General features: G+C 42.8%; 1 protein-coding gene across 1 annotated transcript in view; it reads right to left on the reverse strand.

The window, feature by feature from the left end:
* Positions 1-24,689, reverse strand: part of TTN (titin) — a 330,572-nt gene that overhangs the window by 258,606 nt on the left and 47,277 nt on the right. The window contains exons 27-43 of the mRNA XM_054971277.1: positions 22,266-23,956; positions 21,873-22,154; positions 20,638-20,904; positions 20,268-20,540; positions 19,270-19,533; positions 18,901-19,161; positions 17,840-18,100; positions 16,349-16,612; positions 15,790-16,050; positions 15,381-15,641; positions 12,449-12,709; positions 11,931-12,072; positions 10,436-10,601; positions 7,319-7,550; positions 2,938-3,222; positions 2,703-2,828; positions 110-298 (exon numbers count right to left, since the gene is read on the reverse strand). Coding sequence (XP_054827252.1) covers positions 110-298; positions 2,703-2,828; positions 2,938-3,222; positions 7,319-7,550; positions 10,436-10,601; positions 11,931-12,072; positions 12,449-12,709; positions 15,381-15,641; positions 15,790-16,050; positions 16,349-16,612; positions 17,840-18,100; positions 18,901-19,161; positions 19,270-19,533; positions 20,268-20,540; positions 20,638-20,904; positions 21,873-22,154; positions 22,266-23,956 — 5,486 coding nt within the window. The remainder of the gene's footprint in view (positions 1-109; positions 299-2,702; positions 2,829-2,937; positions 3,223-7,318; positions 7,551-10,435; positions 10,602-11,930; positions 12,073-12,448; positions 12,710-15,380; positions 15,642-15,789; positions 16,051-16,348; positions 16,613-17,839; positions 18,101-18,900; positions 19,162-19,269; positions 19,534-20,267; positions 20,541-20,637; positions 20,905-21,872; positions 22,155-22,265; positions 23,957-24,689) is intronic.

Below are 24,689 nucleotides of genomic sequence, written 5' to 3' on the forward strand. Positions count from 1 at the left end.
AAAAAACACCGACAGGACAGACAATTACATGTCATTTAAAAAAATATTAATATTAATAGAAAAACACATGCTGATTTTGCATGATTTCTGTTTAGACAGCACACTATACCTTCCAGTCTCAGGGCAGCTGTGGTTGACACTTGGCCTACAGAATTACTGGCCACAAAGGTGTAAATGCCTTCATCCTCTGGGAAAGCTTCTGCTATCTCCAGTTGGAAAGTGTCTTCAAACTGAGTCATCCTAAAGAAGCGGGATGGCTTAATCTCTTTATCTTTGCTATACCAAGCTATTCTGAGGTCTGCTCAAGGGCAAAGGAACAAAACGAAAGAGAGGAGGGGAAAAGAAAAATATACACGTAAGTTTCACAGCATTAGACTCTTCATGGGCAAATCAACAAAGCAGTTGGACCTTGGGATTGATTCTCAGGTCCAAATCACAAACAATATTTGACATATGTGGAGTTCCTTCCCTACAGGAAGTGACATCATCGCTCCTCGCTGGGAGTGCACTTTCCCAGGTTGCCTACCAGTGGTGGGCAATCACCAGGGAGTTTGCCCCCTCTCACCTATTGCCAGCAATCGGCGGGCAACCAGATAAACTCCTGGGAGATTGCCTACCCCTGGTTAGCCTAATGGAAGGGAAAGAAGTCATGGTGGGGGAAGGGGAAATGAGATGCTCTCTGTGAGTCCTTGCAGGTTCCCCATTTGTAAATTTATAAAATGAAAATGCAACACAACGTGTACTTTTGTATGCACCCTGGTAACACTAGATCAGGGGCACATGTGAAATGTAACGAAGTGGTAAAGGAGTAAATGTTCTTAGAAGAGGCTAGCATGTTGAAACTATGCTTAGTAATTGAAAAGATATTCCATTTCAATAGAATTTACCAGAAACTATGATCAGGCCTCAAATTTAAATTCAGATGAAAAGTGAAGTCTAGGTAGTGCTGACCTTGCTTAATGTCAAGGTTGACATGACTCTTAATCATGGTTAAGATAGATGGGTATGTGGATGGAGGACGGTGGGCACACAAAAAGAGAAACTACAATGAAGTGTGTGATTCTCCACTATCTATAGCCACAGACAGGCATCAGGAGCACTGTATCTCCAATAGCCCATAGTTTTGTAAGACTGTAGGTCGTTTCCCTGTAGTACAGGGTTGCATTCATTTTTATTTCAATACGGATTTATGAGGTTAGTGGATAGAACAATGTGGTTTGAAAATTAGCAGCTTTTTGTTTTGTTTTACATTGGTGTTCAGATTTTTTTGAAATGTCAACCAGGTGTAAAAATGAACTTCTGATTTCAAAGTTCAGCACCAATTAAACAGTTAAGTGAACCCAATAATGATAACTGAAAGATGCACGTATAAAAGTCACATCTTATTATTCATGTAACATAGGGCAAAGCTAATATAATAATACATTTATGTTAGATCAGAGGGATGCAGAAACATATTTGTGAACAATATACCAAGAGGCAGACACATGAGAAAGGCAGTCAGAGAAACACCCTGCCCTCCACGGCTCTTTTGTATCTGCAAAAGCACTCTGGGTAGAAAGCACTGGCCGAAGAAGCTGCTCTTTTCTCCACACACGTGCGCATGAACCGATTTCCCCCTCATAAACCATTTTGAAGGTCACTGCAGCCATATGTAAAATGCCAGTTCAGTTGGGGTCCCCCTCCAATTATACACACGTTTAATCAGGCCCTCAGTTACAGTAAATTTCACAGGCTAATTAAATACAATCATTCTCAAGGCAATGTTGTATCAATGGCTGATTCTGCACATGTTGGATAATGCCCTTTTAATGCACTTTATCAATCGTTTGAGGTGGATTTTTTGTTCTGCACACAAAAAAAAATCCGTTCCAAATGATTCTATAAAGAGGATTGGAAGTGCATTATCCAACATGTGTGGAATCACGCAGTATGTGGCACCCGAGGCGTTGCTCGTTTTTCAGCACAGTGATCCTGTCCTCATTGTGCTAAATTATTCAAAGCTCTGTTCCTGCAGGAAAATACAGCACAATGCCATTTGGAATCAAATAAGGAAGTAAAACAATTGAGTCTCTGACTGTCTTCTCCTTTATAATGTTTAGCATTACAGGAAATCACAGGATTTTGTCTCAAAATGCTACTGGTAGGGTTCCCAGATCCTTCTTGGCAACTGCCTGGAGTTTTGGGGTGTGTGCATCAGGCAATTACCTGTAATCTCCTCAGGCACACGTTTGCCGTAGCACCTACTGATGACATTACTTTCAGGTCGCACCAGAAGTGACATCACTGGCTGGGGATGCAGGTGCATTCACGCCCACTTCCTGGCCTATTTGCTAGTTCCCACCCATGGTGGGCAGTCTCTGGATGGCCTGCCTCTTCCTGCTGATTGCCAGTGATCAGCAGGCAGAAGCGACAATCCCCAGGAGAATGCCCATCATCAGCAGGAACCTGGGAAGCCTAGCTACAGAGCATGCTTACTTACATTACAGCTTGCTCTATAGCAATACCAGAAGCCCTTTGCTGCCCAGAGTAACAGAAAATGCCTCCATGAATAACAATCTGACAGGAAAGCATTTCTAGACACTACAGTGGCACTAATTGTTTATAGGGAAGTTTGACTTCAGTAGCTATACTTATTTGGTTTCGGACATGTGCTACGGAACAAGGAGTACACAAGTTTCATATGACTTTGTTCAACTAACCTGTCCCAGCAACTCTGCACTGAAAGCAAGCAGGCTGCCCCTCAGAAGTAACAGCATCGTGGAGTGGTGTAATAATGGCAGGTGGGTAAATTGGCACTTCTACATCAGGAGAAACAACTTCAGGGACTAGAGGGAAAAGACCGAAAAAGCTATGATTAGATTCTGTTGAAGAGCAGACATTACAAAATATTGGCAATGCCATTTCAAGAATGCTCTGGAGAGATGGTTAACTTGCCTTCCACCGACAATGATCCAGAAGAGGTGGCGACTCCATAGTCGTTCTTGGCTTCAATTGTGTAAACGGCGGCATCTTCAGGGAAAGTTTCAATCAGCAACAGAGTGTACTCCTGGGCATCATGAAGAAACTTAACCTTAAAGCCTGGAGAAAGCAGCTGCTCATCTTTGTACCAGGCAATTTTGGGCTGAGGTATGCCTGACACGACAGCACAGAAGCGGGCAGGTTTCCCAGACTCCACTGTGGCATCTTGAAGTTCCTTTAAAATCTGGGGTGGTTCTGGAGCTGTAAATTTCAGATAAAACCATCTAAATATTCTCTAGTGAGATACTAGCATACTAGTTTTCTTAGGAAACGAGATTTTGATGTACGGGATCTGAAATGGACGACTGGATTGTGCACTTGGAGAGCCAGTTTGGTGTAGCGGTTAAGAGCGCGTAGGGTTGTCAGCTCCAAGTTAGGAAATTCCTGGAGATCTGAGGGGTGAAACCTGGAAAAACCTGGAGAAAATGGGGTTTGGGGAGCGAAAGGATCTTGGCATGGCATAATTCCATAGAGTCCACACCCCCAAAGTAGCCATTTTCTTCAGGTGAATTGATCTTTGTGGCCTGGAGACCAGTTGTAGTTCCGGGAGATCTCCAGCCACTACCTGGAGGCTGGCAACCCTAAGAGTGCGGGACTCTAACCTGGAGAACTGGGTTTGATTCCCCACTCCTCTGCCAGAAGCCAGCTGGGTGACCTTTGGTCAGTCACAGGCTAGGCACTCTCTCAGCCTCACCCACCTCACAAGGTTTTTTGTTGTGGAGATGATATGACATACTTTGTAAACCGCTCTGAGTGGGTGTTAAGTCATCTTGAAGGGAGGTATATAAATCAAATGTGGTTGTTATTATTACTTTTCTGAATATGTGGATCACCCCTCATTTGTACCGTCTCACATATCTTACAGGGTTCTTCTTGACCAAATAAAAACCTCCTTATTGTATTGTCGAAGGCTTTCACGGCCGGAGAACGATGGTTGTTGTGGGTTTTCCAGGCTGTATTGCCGTGGTCTTGGCATTGTAGTTCCTGATGTTTCGCCAGCAGCTGTGGCTGGCATCTTCAGAGGTGTAGCACCCCAAAGACAGAGATCTCTCAGTGTCACGTGACACTGAGAGATCTCTGTCTTTTGGTGCTACACCTCTGAAGATGCCAGCCACAGCTGCTGGCGAAACATCAGGAACTACAATGCCAAGACCACGGCAATACAGCCCGGAAAACCCACAACAACCAACCTCCTTATTACTTAAATATCTATAGCCAGGATAATGTGGGTGCAGTAGAACTAGTACGCATTGAGAGAAACAGGCTGTTTCCACAGGCCTCCAGAACATTGAGCAAAACACCCGGAAGATAGTGTCTTCTTGAGCAAAATCGCACCAGGAAGACACGATGTTGCGCAAAACTCCCAGATGATAGGGTCTTCCGGGCGCGATTTCGCGCAAGAAGATGCTATCTTCCAGGTGTTTTGTGCAATGTTCCAGAGGCCGGTAAGATGTGTGGAAATGGCCACAGTTGCAGACTATAAGGCAGCAACAAAAGATGTTCTTGGGCAAAATAGAAGCACATGAAGCTGCCTTATGCTGAATCAGCCCATTGGTCCATCAAGGTTAGTGTTGCCCAATCGGTCTAGCAGTGGCTCTCCTGGGTCTAGATAGAAGTCATTCCCATCCCCTGTTACCTGATTCTTTTAACTGGAGATACCAGGGATTGAACCGGGTACCTTCTGCATGCCATGCAGATTCTCTACCTCTGATCCACAGCCCCTCCCCAAAATGCACAGAAGTGATCTACAGATATGCATGTATGTATAACAACATGAGCTGCAGGGAAGGATTGCCTGTTTGAATCCCTCCTCTGCTCCGCCCCAGTGTTAAAAAGCCATTAGACTGAGGGCCAAACTAGACGTTATGAACTGCACACGTTTTCCACGGGAACTTGCAGCTATACTTTAGCTGCTAGTTCCCAGTGGCAACTCATGAGTCAACACACAGCAGGGACTGATTTGGATTGGGACTGCTGTGTGGGAGAAGGAGGAATTCATACATTTTCCCCTGTGCTGTTTTTGGCAGCTGACACAGCCCAGGGGCCATTGCGGGAAGTGTTATTTTCTTTGTGGGAAGCCAGCCCATGCAAGCATTCAGTGCTTGGGCTGGCTCCCAATGGAGCAAATAATGCCCCTCCCTCCCTCTCCCCTGGGCTGTTTCAGCCCCCAAAAGCAGCACAGGGAAGAAAGCAGGAATTCCTCCTTCTCCAGTGCAGCAGTTCCAATCTGAATCAGTCCCATGGTGAACTCATACAGTTTGTAAGCTCTGGTTATAGGCTGACACCTCACACTAGGTTTCTTGGGCAGGAGATTTTGAGGTATGGGAAGATTCAAGCACGTGATGCCTCACATATAGTCTGAAATGGTATAGACCCAGGAGGACTGTACCATATGCTTTTGGAACAGAGAATGAGGATTTAATCATAACTAGTTGCTAAATAACTTGTGTATTCAGAGCTGAAGAGCTGCTGCTTTTTTACCTCAAACAGAAAATAAGAAGTAAAGCTCTTGTTCGAGCCTGTAAACATTTACTAGCATCCCCTGGGATTTTATATTCACTACTAGTAAATGAAGTTTGCATTCTGCAAGCAGACGTGCATGTTCCTGGCTGCTACCCAAATCCAGTGCTAAAGAGGCAAAAGAACTCCAACGGCCCGGGAGCACTCCTATGCTTTGCAGCCAGCCAATTTGGGCCCACTGCGAAGCGCAGGAGTGTTCCTAGCCCGTGTGATGACATCGCTCCTGGGAGAGACGCCATCCCAGGAGCGGACACGTGCTTGTGTGCGTGTGAACAGGAAGAAAAGAGTGCATGCCGGACCCCCACCCCTCCTCCCGGGAGTGTGCGCAGGCCTGGAAACCCTATGTGGAAGCCCCACTATTGTGATTCTGTATCAGCAGCCACGCCAGCAATAGGGAAATCTCACAAGCCTGCCCCCAGGGGAAAACAGCATATACTGGCCATTACCTTCTTCCCAAAACTTCCGAAAAACAGCATCTTCGCACGCTGTTATCGTGCAAAATCTGCGAGAAGACGCCGTCTTCCACGATAACAGCATCTTCTCGTGCAATTTCGTGCGCAAAGACGCTGTTTTTCAGAAGTTTTGGGAAGAAGGTAAGCCGTGTGGAAACGGCCATTGTAAGGTGAAACCGATTCTCCCAGTTTTGACTGGAAAATGTCCCATTTTCAGATGTTTCAAGTAATGAGAGTATGTTGGACTATGTGCCAAAATGGAATTTTAACTCAAGAAAGCAGATGGAGGTCACTGCTATGAAGCTACCATAATCCGTTCCAGACTAGTATAAAAAGTGAACAGATCAAGAAATAAGTAGTATAATGTGCTGATACAAGCACAAGGCAACAATTAAAAATATATGCTGAACCATATATGTTTGGAACATAATGGTATTATTTCACATTAAAATAAAATTAAAAACATAAATGGAAAGTTACGTTTCTAAATATTTCTATTACTTTCTGTGGAACTAACTCAAAACATAAGATAACAACTAGGTTGGTCAGGCCCTCCTAGGCCTGCCCTGAATTCTACACTGGCTTTTTGCGTATCAGATTTTAGCTTTGTGAACTGACTGGAAATAATAATTCTTTCTTACCCCTGTACCTAGTAAGAAATCTTTAAAAGTCTTCCTTTCCTTGCTTTCTAGCAATCAATGTGTTTTGGGCCATTGACAAAACACATTTCAGGTTTCCTGGTAGACAGTAATTCCTTCACCCTTAGGTACATCTTGAGCTCCTTGCTTTCCTATATACAAAAGTTCAGTTCTCGTATGTTTTTTATGAGTTTGCCAATGTCTACGTCCACATAGGGTTGCCAGGCATGCGCACACTCCCGGGAGGAGGGGTGGGGGTCCAGCATGTACTTGTCCCGGAATGACAAGTGATCTCCAGGCTACAGAGATCAATTCCCCAGAAGAAAACAGCTGATTTGGAGGGTGGACTCAATAGCATTATACCTCCCTGAGGTCCTTCCCCTTCATAAACCCTGTGTACCGCAGGCACTACTGCCAAATTCTCAGGAATTTCCCAACCCAGAGTTGGAAACCCTATTTCTTGTAATTGGGGTGTCTTTGATCACATGTGTGCCAAAATCCAAGGCCTCCAGGTTATCAGAAAATATCCTAACAATTTCAACAGCTCTATGAGCGAGTGAGTCAGTGAGTATGTCAGTGCAACCAATGCAATATAAAGATGTTAAAGATGTTAATGGTGTTAAATTGTTGGGATAACGAAGAGTGGATTAAAATCCAATGTCAAGCAAAATAAGTCTCTTAACATACCATTCACATGAAGCGTAATGGAGCTCCTGTTCTTTCCTGCTAAGAAAGTGTATTCTCCAGCATCCGTGTATGTGGTTTCTGTGATGGTCATCCGATGGACTCTTCTTTCCACCACATAATGATATCTTTCCTCAATCTGGAAGTTGATCTCAATTCCATCCTTATACCAGCGAGCATCAATGTCCTCTTCGTTAACCTCAAACTCTACCACGGCTCGCTGTCTCTCAATGACCTATCAGTCAACAGAATTACTGCTATAACTTTCTCCTTTTACATATATTTTTCCCAACAGAATTCATATAAAATGTATTTTCATAGTCTCAGAAATAAAATTAACCTATCTTGATAGTTGTCATGTAGGTTAAAATTACACTCATTGTTTTCCTGTACTGTACAACAAACAAAACAAACAGAAGTGGGACAGGGAATGTAATTCTATGTAGACTTCTAAATTCAGAACTTAATTCCCAAAGACAATCACAGTAACTTAAACTTTGCTTTACTGAACTGAGAGTCAAATAGGAAAAAGGAAGTCGTCCAAAGTAGAATAAGATTTAAAGGAACAGCAGTTCACACAGGGTTGCCAGGACCCCTTACCCTCCCGGGGAGGGGGGGCAGAGGGAGACTTGGCCCTTACCTCCATCTTCCCCTCTTAATGTTGTCATTGCTGTTGCACAATGACATCATTTTGGTGACATCACTGCGCAGGTGCAGGACTGCTCCTATGTTTCTCCACTGGCCCAATTTGGCCCGTTTGGGGCCCAAATCGGCCTGCGGCAAAGCGCAGGAGGGCTCTCAGGGCATCACAAAGATGTCAGTGACATCATCCCACTGCCCCGGGAGCGTTCCCATGCCTTCCTCTTCTGCTGGCCAGATAAATGGAGGCAGGAGGTGGAGGGTGAAAGTGGGGGATCCCCCGCCCCCATGGAGGAATGGGATCCCTACTTCACAGGGAGCTGCATTTATCATATCTTGATTTCCTAAGTTGGGGATATTTTGGGGTATAAAAAAATTCCCACCAAAATACACACAGAGAGATCAGGCTATCCAGGATTCTATATGCTCTCATATACTTGAACTCCCAAACTCCTGGTTTTGTTTATTTTAACTGAAGTAACCTTCTAGAGCATGCTCAGTTCTCACCAGGCTGTTTCATCTCTCTTCCCTACCCTTTTCTTTTTACAAAGTCATATTTTTTTCTGCATACTGCAGAGTCCTCAAAATATGTAGAAACCCTTATCCTGTTTGCGGTGAGTAGCCTGGTTTTGTTGCTTTTATTATCATAACAAGGGCTAGTCCCATTAAGAGGACGGATAATACTTCTTTACCTGTTTATCATTTTTACATATATGCCCCAACTCATATATTTCTTATGGGTGCAAGAGTTCCAATGGACATTTCAGAACTACTCTACTTTCATTATAATATTAAAACTTGGAAGAAGATGGTGTTCAAAATCTCTCTTTTGGTAGATCCTGAAAAATTTTTTTTCAGAAGAGCTATAAGATTCTCTTGTGTGCATTTAGTGGTTTGAATTAAGGGATAACTTGGAGGCGGACACGAAATAAAGAGAGCTGACACAGTCATTGGCAAAATAAAAGGGCTACAACTTTATTCGGTACAGCGAGGATCGGCAATGGGCAGAATAACTATTCAACTTATACCCAAACGCAATGCAGGTAACAAAATTACCAGGGAAACAGAAGTGTCAAGCCTCTTCTATCTAATCATTCTGGCTAACTGGGTAAGTCCACCCTTGCTTCAGGTTTATAAACATGTGTACTCTTCCGGCTACTCCCTGCCAACATTTACTGTTTGGATAGAGAGAAGGCTGTCCCAAAGTGTGTGTGTGTGTGGGGGGGGGGGGAGATAGGGGGTAGGATTAGCTCAAGGTTGTGAAACCCCTGGAGATTTGGGGGGTGAAGCCTGGAGAGGGCAGGGTTTAGGGAGGGAAGTGAATAATATCATAGACTTCATCCTCCAAAACTGCTATTTTCTCCAGGGAAACTGATCACTATGGCCTGGAAATCAGTTACAATTCTGGGAGATATCCAGCCACCACCTGGTGGCTGGAAACCTGGAGGGGGGCCCTGTCCCAGTTCCCGAAACACACATTAGGCAGATGGTCCTAGTTTGAGGAACATCACTGTCATCATTTGAACTGACGCCTCAGGATGTTTACTACACCATGGCTATAACTTAAAATGTTTTAACTGCACTGATATCATCCGCTATGACCAGAAAACCTAATCACACAACCAACCTAGTAAGGCCTTAATCAGTCCCTGCCCCTCAAACCCCTTTAGAGTGAAATAGGTGGTGGTGGGGGAATCAGGCCTCAGTGCTGGTGAGGTGAAAAATTCCCACTTGGCCCCCATAAGGCAACTAGCCACATCTCACCAGTTGGGAAGGAGGATGAGTGCTGTGACAGCTGAAAGAGAAATTGGGGTGGTGCTACTACACTTAAAACAGGAAGCCCCAAGCCTTCCTCCCATTGACCGGCTGGACTTACAATGTGCTGGCATGTATGTCTCTCCCCCATACGTTTCCCTCAACAACTGCCTGCACTTTTAACTCCTAATATCAACCCTTCCTGTGAGGAATTGACAGTGTGGGCAGTTTGTTATTCAGTATTTTATAGCTATTAAATTTATTGAAAGAACGGATAGGAACACATGGAAGAGAACACTGCACACAAGTAGAATTTGCTTTCCATGCAATTTCTATCTTAAGCAGAGAATTGATGTTTTAAAAACACACAGCAATATTCATGCTGTGTGTCCAGTTCTCGACCATGTGGTCATGTCCCGTCTTTGACATACAAATGTACTTATTTGAAAAAACTGTCAACGTGGAAAAATATGAGTATCGCGCGTTAATAATGTATACTGTTATAAAATCTGAAGAGGGGGCTTTGAACAAAATCTTGCCACATGTTAGTATTTTCCATCATTTAAGTTTTGACACATGAACATTATTAGAATCTTTGCTGGGATCAAAAATTTTCTCACAAATATTAGTTGATTTTTATCTTTTTTTTTTTTGTTGAACTGACATTTTTGCTCTCTAGAGACAAATCTACTCTATTGCTTATAGAAACCTGAGCAGGCTTTATACCTGAACATCTTTTTGGAGGCTTCTGATGCGGACATCACGCCCTTCCACTACCAAACTGGCACTGGAAATACTTCCTCCTGCCACCACCGTGTACTTTCCAGCATCAGAAATCTTAGTGGAAGTAATCAAAAGACGATGAACAAATCTCTCCCTCTGAATTTTCAGCCTAAAAAGTATAAAAACAACAAATCAGAAAGAAAACATAGTAATCTGCCATGATGCAGACAAAGTACTTGTATCTATGTGCATTCATTCTTCTCATATACTGCCCTATTGCTATAAAATATTATGGGTTGGACTCATTTCCACCTGTACATTTTTGTTTTTGCTGATTCTTCACTCCTACACTTTTTTTTTTTGCTGATTCTCCCCTTCTGTGGCAGACCTCCAATCCCCTCCCAGTTATTTCTGGGGGTCTCCTATCCTCCAGGAGCAGCATTTGAGGCTGCAGTGGTGGTGGTGGGGTAGGTAGAGTTATGCTTCTTTCCATCTGTAAAAATTGTAGGCAGGATCCAAGCCTATGAGATCTGCCTGGGCAACTTTGTGCGAGGAGAAAAAGGTAGTTCTGTCTGTCTCCACTTTCTTGCAATAGTCATTCTCCCTCTCTTCATTCTCTAAGGAGTCTGCTTATGGATGACATTTTTCTCCTTCTCCAGCCTGTTTCAGCTCAATGTTTTTGGCAAGCAGTCGTCTGACTTGTTCCCTATGAGCTGAGATTGAAGCTAAATCCCTTAGCTGGCTTGTGGTGGCAGGCAAAACTTAGATATCCCATTGGTTTCATTTGGCATTCCTGCAGTAGTCCCTCCTTCCTGCCCAATGTTTTAATTGTTTTCATGCTTTTGCATATCTTTTAGCTCTGGTTTGAATTGCTTTAATGATGTGTTTTTGTTGGTTTTAATGGTTTTTAGGATGTGATTTTATAATATATATTTTAATTTGTTAACTGTCTTGGTAGTCCTTATGAGGGCAGAAAGGAGGGGTATAAGCTTTGTGAAATAAAATAAAAATAAAAATGCATTGGAAGGAGGAATATGTCATGAAAAGGAGCCATCACAAGCAGGGAATATGAAGCCATGGACTCTTAATACCATGGAGACTAGAAATGCAAGGGCATAGCGAGTAAAACGATGACAACTATGCTTAGAGAAGCTATCATTGTGAATTTGTCTGAGAACACAGACTATTATGGAACTGATGACCAACTCACTAGTGAGTCAGATTGGACAACTAACATTTGAATTTACATCCCTCACTTTCCATATCTTGCATGCTAAGAGTACTGAAGACCATCCCAGCAAGAAGACCACTTTTTCCTTGTCAGCCTGTGTCATTTCAGTGCTTACATCAAGCGGGAACCCTTGTAGCTACACTACCTTGTTGTTTGCGGTAGCAAGCAAAACCGAGACACCCCATTCATAGCAACAAACTTGGAACGTGCCAAACTTTAAAATTCCATTTAAAAAAATCCAAACACACACACACACAGATACATTACCGGTCTCCAAGTTGGAGTTCCTGCCCATCTTTCATCCACTGAACAGAAACATCAGGTTCTGAGATTTCACATTCAAAAACAGCTCTTTTCTTCTCCACAACTTTAATGTCTTTGATGTGTTTCCGGAATTCAATGTGACGAGCTAGGGGAGGAAAGAAATCACATGTGTTGTTATTAAGGTATGTTGTTATGAGTTTGGTCACATGACAGTCAGTGACAGCTGTGGGGTCTGGCTTCCAGTAGCATCAAATAGTATCACTCAGGTTCCGCATAGGCTGTTGCCAAATTTTTGGATTGGTTGCTGGAGCATCACTACAATCAGTGGAAAGCTACATTTGCTGTAGTGCGCCAAAAGATGGTCTAGGCTGAATTCAGTGCATGGTGGTGGCAACTGTATGCACACAAACTGCTCAGCGTGAACTGGTGAAACTAGAGTTCATCATGGGTTGCCATTTTCCCTGCAGCTGCCATGGGCTGTGACGCTGGTGAAAGCAGAAAGTTAAAAGAAGAAAACATACCTTCCACATATAAAGTTGCCGATGAAGCAGCTTTTCCAGCAACAAAGCTATACGCTGCGGCATCTCCAAAATGCACATTCCTTATAGACAGTGAATGCGTAAGTTTCTTAGTTCTAATCTGGCATCGATCCGTAGATTTTATCTCCACCCCATTCTTTAACCATTTGTATGTAATGCCTTCATAATTAACAGTGACTTCAAAGGTTATTGTATCTTTCTCTTCTGCGTTGATATCTTTCAGCATGGAGGTAATCAAGATAGCTGTTTAAAAAGAAAGAGCAAGTGAAAATGGGTTTGACAATTCTAGAGTGAAATAATTAAGACGCAAAGAGAAATTGGATATAGAGTCATAGTAGTGGAGGGGACATCTAGTTTTCCTTGCCCTAACACAGGGTAATTTTATTAATTTGTTTCATGTTCTTTCTGCAAGAAGCTTCAAGTAGCATTTAAACTTTACCACACTCTTGCGACCAGGGCTTTTTTTCTGGGAAAAGAGGTGGTTGAACTCAGTGGCGGAACTCAGGACCGCACAATGACATCACTTTAGGTCAGCTGGAATAAGGGGAGGAGTTTTCTAAAGTTTAAATCGCCCTCAGCGAAAATAGTCACACGGCCGGTGGCCCCGCCCCCTGATCTCCAGACAGAGGGGAGTTTAGATTGCCCTCTGTCCTGCTGGCGCAGAGGGCAATCTAAACTCCCACTGTCTGGTGATCAGGGGGCGGGGCCACCGGCCATGAGACCATTTTCAAGAGGTGCCGGAACTCCATTCCACCGCGTTCCAGCTGAAAAAAAGCCCTGCTTGTGATACAGGAACTTGGGAAGAGAGACAATGACTCTCCAATGGCCACCCAGCAAGTTTCATAGCTGGGTGGCGATTTTAATCAGGGCTACACCAGCATGGTGTACTAGTTAGAGTATCTGATTAGGATCTGGGGGACCTAGGTTCAAATACCCATTCTGCCAAGGGTGCTACATCCAGAAAAGGTAGGTGGGTTTAAATCCCATGAAAATTAATGACTCTCTTTTAATATTTTGATTATATTATTTTAGATTGTAGTAAGCCACCCCATTGCCTTTTGTACAGGTGGACTAAGAGTAGCCTAAATAAACATATAAACAAGCAAGAGTGTAAACTGAAATTTAGACACTTTTAAACTGCCTTGATTTCTTGGGAGAGTTACAGTGCCATCCTAAGCAGAGTTACACCATTCTTAGTCCACTGATGTAAATGGGCTTAGAATGGAGTAGCTCTGTTTAGGATGGCACTTGTTAAGCACACGCTGAGGGTCAAGCTATACATGCAGGTTTTTAAAAACTGAGTTGAGTTTGGGTTCCTCAAATCCAGCTTAAGTTTCCTGAAGTCACACAGCAGCTGTGGAGAATGGCTGTTAAAAATAAAAGAGAGCTCAAAAGGCCTCAGAGCCAAGCTATAAGTGACGCCTGACACAGGTTGGACACTTGTCAGCTTCCCTCAAGTTTTGATGGGAAATGTAGGCATCCTGGTCTTGCAGCTGTAATGGACAGCCAAGCTGTAAAACTAGGACGCCTACACTTCCCATCAAAACTTGAGGGAAGCTGACAAGTGTCCAACCTGTGTCAGGCGTCACTTGTAGCTTGGCTCTCAGAATGCTTCCACAGGAAGAGAAGTGGCTCCCCCTCCCCCCTCAAGCCATTTCCCCATGTTAAAATAGCTGGGGATGGAAGCTTTCCCCCTGCTTTTTTCTCCCCATGGAGTATACTGTGCATGTGGAGCAGTAAAAAAAAGGCGGGAAACCCCTCTCTTGTTATTTTGAAATAGCTTGAAAGGCTTGAGGAGGGAGAGAGGAAGCATTCTGAGGCCATTTGGGTTCTCCTTTATCTTTTAACAGCCATTCCTCAAAACAGCTATGTGGCTGCAAGGAACCTGAGTTGGGTCCGGGACACCCAGATTCAGGGGGAACGCGGGGGACTGGAGTTCCGGAACCTCTTGAAAATGGTCACATGGCTTGTGGCCCCACCCCCTGATCTCCAGACAGAGGGGAGCTTAGATTGTCCTCTGCGCCGCTGAGCAGCACGGAGGGCAATCTAAACTCCCCTCTGTCTGGAGATCAGGGGGTGGGGCCACCAGCCATGTGACCATTTTCTCTGAGGGCAACCCACTGAGTTCCACCACCTCTTTTCCCAGAAAAAAAAGCCCTGCCCAGATCCAACGCTTTAAAAACCTGCACCTATAGCTTGACCCTGAGATCACTCCCATTGGAATCAGCGGCTGCTATGTATGCTGGCCAACAGTACTTAAAGAACACCTAATTTCCTCTTAACATTGCCTTGGTTATTTTGAGCCTTTGGACAAAAGCCACACATTACAGTGCAGCCATATGTAATAAGCCCAGACCACCCTACCATATTGGAAAATATTTGTGGGATGGGGGATGCTTTGTTTTAACGAAAGAGCCAGTGTAATGGGGGCTATTTATTCTCCCACTGCACAGCAATCCTTTTGAAGGATGCGTTACCACAAAGCAAGGGGCTACCAAGCCTCAGTTATATATCACTGCACATGCAATGTAGAGTGATAATATTGTAGCATTCCCCTCCCCCATTAAATCACTTTGCTTGCCCAGCCCAAGAAGCTCTGAACCCAAGAATCTAAGAGGGATTCTACATCAGGGATTCTGCAGCCAGTTTGGTGTAGTGGTTAAGAGCGTGGGACTCTAATCCGGAGAGCCGGGTTTGATTCCCCACTCCTCCACTTGAAGCCAGCTGGGTGCTCTTGGGCAAGTCACAGTTCTCTGGAGCTCTCTCAGCCCCTCCCACCTCACAGGGTGTTTTGTCGTGAGGATAATAATGGCATACTTTGTAAACCGCTCTGAGTGGGCATTAAGTTGTCCTGAAGGGCAGCATATAAATCGAATATTGTTGTTGTTATTATTACATTGTTTATTCTGCTTACGTTTCACTGTCAGGGTTGCGCTGACTTTGTCATTCCCGCAGACGAAAGTGTATTCGGCAGAATCCTCAGTGCTGGTGTTCATGATGTTGAGCTGATGGAGCTTTCCCTGAACAACTATTTTAAACTTCTCACTCATTTCAATTTCCACTCCGTTCTTCAGCCACACAGCTGGTACATTGAAATGAGACACCTCACATTCAAAAGAGGCAGTTTTGGTCTCAGCAACCTCAATGTTTTTCATGGTCTTTGTAATGTGCACAGCTAAGGAAATGAGAAAAAAGATTAGAAGAAGATTAGAAGAAAAAAAATGAGAAGATCCTTGAGGAAATGTTACAGAAAGGCTGTTCTTCTAATGCAATCAAAGATAATGTGGATTAATACAAATGACTGAGGGGGAAAAAAGACTTACTTTCCACAAATAGTTTGGCTTTGCATTCAAGCTGTCCAACTACAGCTGTGTATTCCCCTGCATCGGCAGGAGATATGTTTTGCAATGTCAGCTTGTGAACTTTCCTTTGAGAACTCAGTCTGTGTTTGTCACTTGGTTTGATCTCAACATTTTTGTGGAACCATTTGACTGGAACAGTATCATGAGACACGCTCACTTCGAAGGAAACAACAGCATTTTCCAGAGCGGTCACATCCTTTGGTTTTTTGATGATCTTAACAGCTTTGGGGAGAAAGATAACAACACTTGATGTGAGTGAATTCCGATATTCCTTATGTGACTGGAAATAGGGTGAAGTACCCAAACTGAAATTGGTATAACAGCCATTTTCCATGATATCCCTACCCCTTTCCACTATTACCTACAAGTTTTCAATGTTTTGCAGTGCTCAAAACCCTACAACAACTAAAATTGTAGTTTAGAAAAGAATGAAAGAATGTTACAATGAATGATATCTCCCTCTTACCACCTTCAGTTGTGTTACATGCTCTCCCACCCTTACTAAGTAAGGCTGACTTACTCTCAACATGGAGTCTGGCATTGGCTCCTATCCTGCCCAGTTTAAAGCTGTAAACAGACTCATCGGGCACAGCACAATTCTTGACTTTCAGGGAGTGAACAGTTCCCTCCACTTTGATCTCATATTTGTCGCTAGACTCCAGCTCGACACCATTTTTAATCCACTGAGCTCCTTTCACATCAGGATGAGTAAGTTCCACAGAAAATACAGCATCTTGTGTTTCTGTTACAGTCAGATTCTTCAATGTCTTCTTTATCTTAACAGCTGTTTCAAAAGAACAAATCATATGGGAAAAGAAAACAAAAAGGTAAAGGTTACAAAGGCAGGTTAGATGTATGATAATATATGCTCTTAGGAACCAGTTGCAGCACTCTCTTCCAAGTCAAATTGTCCTGGTGCCTAGAACATTATTAGCTTTTAAACTGCCAGGTGAAGTTTGTCCTCTTTACTTGTCCTTTTCATGACCCCTGATAAAGCTGAAATAGTTGTACAACCACACTGGTTCATGCAAAATCCAAAAACAAGAAAGAAATCCATATAATACCTTTTACCGGTAAAAGAAATTGCCATCAAGTCATAACTGACATATGGTGACCCCGATGGGGTTTTCAACACAGAAGACTAACAGAAGTGATTTGCCATCGCCTGCCTCTGCAACTCAGGTCTTCTTTGGAAGTCTCCTAGCCAAGGCTGACCCTGACTTAGCTTCCAAGATCTGATAAGATCAGGCTTATGTAGGGCCAAGCTAGAAGTGATGAGTTACACTTGAATGGCAAGTGAACAGACTCACACGTATTCCTCCCTGTTCACATGATCGAGTGGAGTGCAAGTGGAGTGCAAGTGAACAGGGAGGAATACATGCGAGTCTGTTCACTTGCCATTCAAATGTAACTCATCACTTCTAGCTTGGCCCTTAGGCAATGTCAGGGCTAATATCTTTTATTAGGACTCACCGAATTGACACAAAACATTGTACTTCCATTTGGTTGGTTCTAGTAAAATAATAAAAAAGATTATATGGATTTTGTTATTGGACTTGACAACGTTTACAGCTTCTTTTAAATTATTTATTGAGTTTTTAAGTACTGTTGGATTAGATTGCTTCTAATATTTTAATTTGGTGAGCCAACTTGGATGTTATTCTAAAAACAAAAGAGTGATTTTAAAACTCTGAAAAGAAATAGATGAAACTATGACGCACAAATTACCCAAAGAATTCACAGGAAGTATCACTTGAAAAACATAACGTTTATGGATCCAAATCAGACTATTTTGTTATTAAAAATGACAATTGTATGGCCTAAATCTGCCATTAAAACCCAGCCAAGCAGATTCCATCGGTATGGTTTTGAACAATCAATCTATATTTTATTTTCTTTCTATCAATTTTTCCAAGTCAATTTTAAAATTCCTTGAACAATCACAAGATTGTCATTTTATTAAATATCAGGCTACTGTGGAAATGAGGCTATTTTTCATTGGTTAACTCACCTTCAACTTTCAGCTTAGCAGATGTTTTCGAAGATGCCACTTGAAAAGTATATTCACCAATATCATCGATTTTACTGACAGGAATATTAAGCCTCCTCTTTAACCCATCCGATTCAGTTTTAAAGTGATCGGTCATAGAAAGTGGTTTTCCGTCCTTCAGCCACTGGCCCTGGGAGTCTGGATTGGCTACTTCACATTCAAAAACAGCTCTTTGGGATTCAGCTACTGTTAGGTCAGTCAGGGGCTTTGAAATGGCCCCACCTGTGGGAAAAGCAAAGCAAAAAGAAATTGTACTGAATTCTGTGTCTTGTCGTAGACTGTTCTTACATGTTTCCATGGACACTGAATGATGCAACTCTAGAGTGGGACTTCGACACCCTCTCCCCCCCTGCCCCGCCACCAAAAGAAAGCTAAAGGAACAGGAGATTTAGGCAGGGCTTGAGCTAGCTGATAATCAGAAGGTGGAAGATGTTCCAGGCTCCATCATCTTAAGAGCCAGTTTAGTGTAGTAGTCAAGAGCGGCAGGACTCTAATCTGGAGAACTGGGTTTGATTCCCCACTCCTTCGCTTGAAGCCAGCTGGGTGACCTTGTGTCAGTCACAGCTCTTTCAGAGCTCTCTCAGCCTCACCCATCTCACAGGGTGATTGTTGTGGGGATAATAATAACGTACTTTGTAAAACGTTCTGAGTGGGCATTAAGTTGTCCTGAAGGGTAGTATATAAATCGAATGTTGTTGTTGTTGTTGTTGTTGTTGTTAATGTTATAAGAAGATGAAGATGTGTTTCTGACCCTCAGCTGACTTTTAAAACCTTGAAAACTACACAAAGCATGTCCAGCTACCTTAGAGAGGTTTGCAACTATACGGAGGGAAAGCTCTCTTAAGAACTAGGGCAGGATTCTGCACCTCCTTCTTTCTCTTAAGAGATTCTTTTCTCCATCTCCATCATCATTTTTTGCAGGCTTCAGCATATGGTGATGGAATTAATTCTTAAGTGTACTGACAAATATATATGAATAATTACACATTTAAACTTAAAATGGAACCCTCTGAACTACTCACCTGCTACAACCAGTTTCCCGGATGTTTTCTTTTCTCCAGCATAAAACGTGTACTCTCCCTCATCATCTTTCATCATGTTCACGACGGTCAGTTTATATATTGTGCCATGGGCCTCTATCTTGTATTTAGGGCTGGCTTTGAGTTCCTGGTCCTTGAAATGCCACAGAACATCAATCCCTGCATGGGACAGCTCAACTTCAAACGTTACATTCTGAGTTTCAGTGCAGGTGATATCATGAAGACCTTTAATAATTTGGATTTCTGTAAAAAAAAAAAAGGTTATGTATATTAGTACCGAATTATTACTCCTGCTTTGTTGCCTAAGCAGTACGCATTTTAGTAATACCTGCATATTCAAAGAATGCTTACCTTCAATTGTAAGGTTACAGCTGGTTTCAACCTTGCCAACAGCCAATTTACACTGTCCCTCATCAGATGCGTACGTCCTGGAGAAGACTAGTCTTTGTTTTGTGCCTTTGGAAACTGCTTGGATACGTTCATCGGGCTTTATCTGTTCATCATTTAGGTACCATTTGGAGGAAGATACGTCAGGGACTGAAATTTTGCATTCAAGGATGGCCTTTGTGCCTTCAATAGCATGGACGTCTTTAAGAGGTATTACTACATCCACACCTGCAAATCAGACACACAAAAATAATAGTAACCCCCATTGTAAAGAGCTTATATTAACAAATAATGACAGTGATCTTTTCTACAAACATTTTAGACAAGGGCATAAACAAACGAAAACGCAATCCTAAGCAGAATTACACCTTTCATTGGCTTCAATGGAATTAGATAAGGGCCGTTTCCACACGGCTTACCTGATTCTGCAAAATAGCGAAATCTCGTGCGAAATCTCGCGATAGCATCTTCTCGCAAGATTTCGCTATTTTGCAGGACAAGGTAAGCCATGTGGAAACGGCCATGGAGCAATCCTAAGCAGTTACTCCATTCTGTTTTATGATCCACCTTGAGTCTCAATGAGAAAGGTGGGCTATAAATAAGCTAAATAAAATGCAAAAAATAAACATTAAACCAAATTCTTCCAGTCCAGCTTTCTAGTTCCAATAGCACATACCAGATGCTCCGGAAAGCAGGCCATGAATGTCACAGCTGCACCTCTAGTGCTTCAAACACAGCATCTTACTGTATATTCAGAGGTAGACGTCCTCTGAACAAACATGTTCCATTTACCTATCACAACTAATAGCTATAATTCATGGATACAGACTTTTCCTCCCTGAAACCGTCTAATCCTTTTTTCAAAAGCCATACAAACAAGTGTCCATCACATTTATTGACATTTAATTCCATGCCACAATTATGTGTTTTGCTGTGTGATTTCCAGAGCAGAGGCTACTTACTATAGACAGTAACACGGCCAGTAGTTGAAAGAAGAAGACTGGGGATGTTAAAGGAATACGCTCCACTATCTTCTTTTGTTACATCTTCAACTAACAACATGTGCGACTGTTTGTCTATTACAATGTGGACACGGTCACTTGGTTGAATTTCAACGCCATCCTTCATCCAGACACCATCAACGTTTTCTTGGGAGAGTTTCACTTCAAGTTGCACAATGTCGCCCTCACAGACCTTCTGATCTGCAAGACCTTGCAAGACCGCAACAGGCCGTGCTATGGAACAGCAAAGAAAAACGGGCCATGAATAACTGCAATGGGGAGAATAATGGCTACGACGTTTTTAAATGGCAATTTAGCTGGAACAACTTACGTTTCATCTTCAGATTACAGGAGGTTGTTTTTCCGTCTACCACAAAGCTATATTTCCCTTGGTCTTCTTTAGCAACGTCTTTAACTGTGAGAATCTGGCGACCTCGGCGTGAGGTTATGACATATTTATGATTGGATTTGAGCTCGACATCATCACGATACCATTTCCCTTCCACATCTTCAGGGGAAACCTCACATTCCAATTCCCCCGAGAAGGATTCTGGGACTTCAATATCTTCCAGTTCTTTAATAAACTCAATAACAGCTCCTGCATCCAGAGACAAATATCTCAGTAGGCAATTTACTAGTTATAAATGTGCCGAGGCATTTCTTAGACACTGGATTAAAAAGTATACTCAGTTCAAAATGCAATTCACAATGAAATAAGATCCCTTTAACATGTACTTTAACTTTCCAGGTGACTGCAGTCACCTTCGTGGTTGTTGGTTGGATTCCTATAAAGGACAATTTACTCCTCCATAAGGATACATGTGTCACTTGCGAGGCGTGCTTTACAATGCTTTAAGAGGAACTGAATGACCAGAAGTCTTTCTACAAGAATCAGACCTGCACAACTGCAATAGCAAAAGCAACCACATTGTTCACAGCTATACAAAGCAAAATTCAACAGGGCCAGATGCATGTTGCGATACTGCTTATTGCTCAACTACAGTGGTGCCTGGGATCATGTTACAGTCTGGACTTAATCGGCGGGGGGGGGGGGGGCTCCTTCAGATGCCAATGTATACCTAAAATATGAAGCACAGGGCGGACACTCAAGAATCTACAACAAAATGGTTATGCTATCCCTCCATTATTCTATGTATGGGTCATCAATTTGCAACCCACTTATGGTGACCCCATCAAGGGGTTTTCAAGGCAAGTGAGATGTAGAGGGGCTTTGCCATTATCTTCCTTGCCAGATTTTCCCTTGATGGTCTCCCATCCAAATACTGACCCTGCTTAGCTTCTGAGATCTGATGAAATCAAGCATTCCCAAGATCACTGTGTCGTCTATCTAGTTCACTGTGTGAGCACAGAGCTTCCAAAACATGTCCAAATTACACGGCTTCATTCGGTGCTCAACAGTCACCAAGTAAGCCAAGTAAGACTTAGATTGGTGTGGAAGCTGACTATTGAGGGAAACTCGGCAAGATATCGATTGAAGATCCTAGTGTTGGGGGTCTCCTATAGTAAAGCACAATTGATAAAAGTTACAGTATACTTTGTTCTTACCCTCTACGTTAAGCTTGGCAGTTGTTTTGATAGATTCATCTTCCACTAGGGCACAGCTATATTCCTCTTCATCAGATTTGTCAATCATTAGTATTGAAAGGAAGTGAGCCTTCCTGTCGGAATGTGACCTATATTTGTCTCCGGGAGAAATTTCCAGACCGTTTTTGAACCATTTCACTTTGATAAAGGGTTCTGAGGTTTCACATTCAAAGGTTGCCATGGAGTCTCTTTCCTTCGCGGTGACGTCTTGCAGTTCTTGCGTGAATTTTATAAGCTGCTTGGCTGCAAAAAAAAGAAATGAAAAGAGACTGAAGAGTAAGGACTGTTCTACAGCTGTAGCATTTCAGCATTCTAAAACAAAACAAAACAAATGGGACAAGAAAGAAATATTACCTTGCACAAGCAAGAAAGCATGACTTGAGGTTTCACCAGCGATGTTAAAAGCTTTGACCATGATGCTGGCGGAATCTTCTGCTGTCACGTCTCTGATGACCAGTTCACAAACGTTGTCTTCTGGCCAGTACCAATATATACGGTCTGACCTCTCAATCTGCACGCCATTTTTGAACCATTGGCATTCTGGATCTGGTTTGCCGACTACCCGGACACGGAAATGAGCATCACTTCCCTGGCCGATTGTCTGACTTTGTACACGTTCAAGAATCTTGGGAGCCTCCATGCTTGGACTGAGTTGAATCTTCTCTGGCTTTATGGTTGGAATAGTGATTTGGCCTTCAGCCAGGAGTGCTTTCTTTTCTTCCTCTGTTAACTCTTTGGTCCAGTGAAGAAGCTCTTCCTTTGTCTTCTTAAGCAACTCTTCATAGGATTCGTCTTTCTTCCGAGATTTAAGCTCAACAGCTGTGATGGCTTCATAATAGCCCTCCTCAGTTCTGCGTTTGAATTTACTACGGAGTTCTTCAGATTCTTCCGATACTTTCTCATGACTGACCTTTTCTGCCTTTTTCAGCTTTACCACCTCTTTAGTTGTTTTCTCAACAGGTTTGTCAACTTTTTGAACTTCAAATAAAAGTTTTCCAGGCTCTGTTGTTGGCGCTTCATGCTTAGGCTCAGGTGCACGGCGAAGAACAGATCTGAAATCTTCCCGCTGCTGAATCTCAAGTTTCACCTTGTGTTCTGTTGTACCTTCAGGGTTTTCGGCAGTTACTTTTACTTCACCTGTATCATATGATTTGCAGTCCACAATATCTAGATAATAGATACCATCATAACGAAGTCTAAACCTTTTGCTTTTACGAATGAGCTGTCCGTTGAGATACCAGTTGACTTTGGGCTGTGGGTAACCAGTCACTCGGCAACGAAACCTTGCGATTTCTCCTTCGAGGACTCTTGCAGGCTCAGGAAACAGAACGATTTCTGGCTTTTGTTTCACTTTTTGATCTTCTGCAACCCCGGTGAGAGCACCTTCGTGGGCCATTCTTTCCAGCTCTTCAATTCGCTGTAAACCTTTCCTGCCTTCTGGCAGCTGAGATTCTTCCACAAGGCTTTTCTCATCTTTAACAATTAATGTGGCTGAAGTGTGGTCAGTGCCATATTTGTTTGTCGCCCTGCATGTTATCACCCCACTGTCTCTGGGATAGGAGACTTCATAATCAAGACTGCAGTAGCCAAATTCATTAATCATCCTAAGTCTGTTGGCTGCCTCCAAAGGCTTGCCATCATGTAGCCACTCCACCACCATGGTCGGGTCACCTATTGGTGTAAGTCGACACTCAAAATGAGCTGGCCCAAAGCGCTTAAGCCTTAAAGAAGTCAGCTTCTTCTTGAAAAATGGTTTCTGTTGTTTTTCTTTGTCATAAAGATCACCCTCTTCCCACTGCTCTTGACCATAACGCAAGTGGAGAGGTTCTAGCTCCGGTGCAGCGATTTCTTTCGCTTTGTATGTCCCCTTTGGAATAATCAATCTCCTTTCTGGTTCGGGTTCAGTGAACTCAACTTCAACATTCACTTTACACCGTGTCGTGTCACGCCCAGCTTTATTGATGGCAGTTGCAGTATACCAGGCAGCGTCCTGCCTGAGTGCGGACTCAATTTTCAGGGCAGCTTCTCCTTTTACACCCTCAATTCTGAAACAGAGAATATGGAAAATATTTTACAGAGTTTTTTTAATCAATGGAAATATTTTCTAACTGCAAGACTAAAAGAAGGTTCACAAATGGATGATCTACACAAAACCCAACAAAGGAAAAGACCAGCACTCTCACAGCACAATCTTCAAGTCCATCTCCAAAGGACAACCACTAGCAGCACTAACAAGGGGAGCTTGGACTCTTGAAAGCTTATGGCCTGAAAATCTTGTTCGTTTCTAACATGCCACAGGGCTCAAATCTTGCTGTTCTACTGCAGACGAACATAGCTGCACGCCTGAAACTGGCACCATGCTGCTATCAGTGATGTATCTCACCCATGATCGAAATTTTCATGCTTACTGCATAAGCAATGGGCAGGTGAGCAAAACTCTTGGATAACCCACCTGATTTTCTTAATGTTTTCTGTCCCAGATAACTTAGTCCCTAAATTACTAACAGACTCAAGAGTAGAAAATTTACTCATTTTAGCTAAATTTTTAGTTCAGGCCATGGGAATTCAGGCAGCTTATAGGAAATCACCCCTTTTGTAGTTTGTGGACTAACTTTCTCTGATGTGAATTCTTGCTTTTGTCCTCATATTCTCAGTTAAAAGAAAGAAAGAAAGAAAGAAAGAAAGAAAGAAAGAAAGAAAGAAAGAAAGAACGAAAGAATGAACGAAAGAAAGAAAAGAAAGAAAGAAAGAAAGAATGAACGAAAGAAAGAAAAGAAA

This window comes from Eublepharis macularius, chromosome 2, assembly GCF_028583425.1.
Source record: "Eublepharis macularius isolate TG4126 chromosome 2, MPM_Emac_v1.0, whole genome shotgun sequence".
In the NCBI taxonomy this organism is placed as follows: domain Eukaryota; kingdom Metazoa; phylum Chordata; class Lepidosauria; order Squamata; family Eublepharidae; genus Eublepharis; species Eublepharis macularius.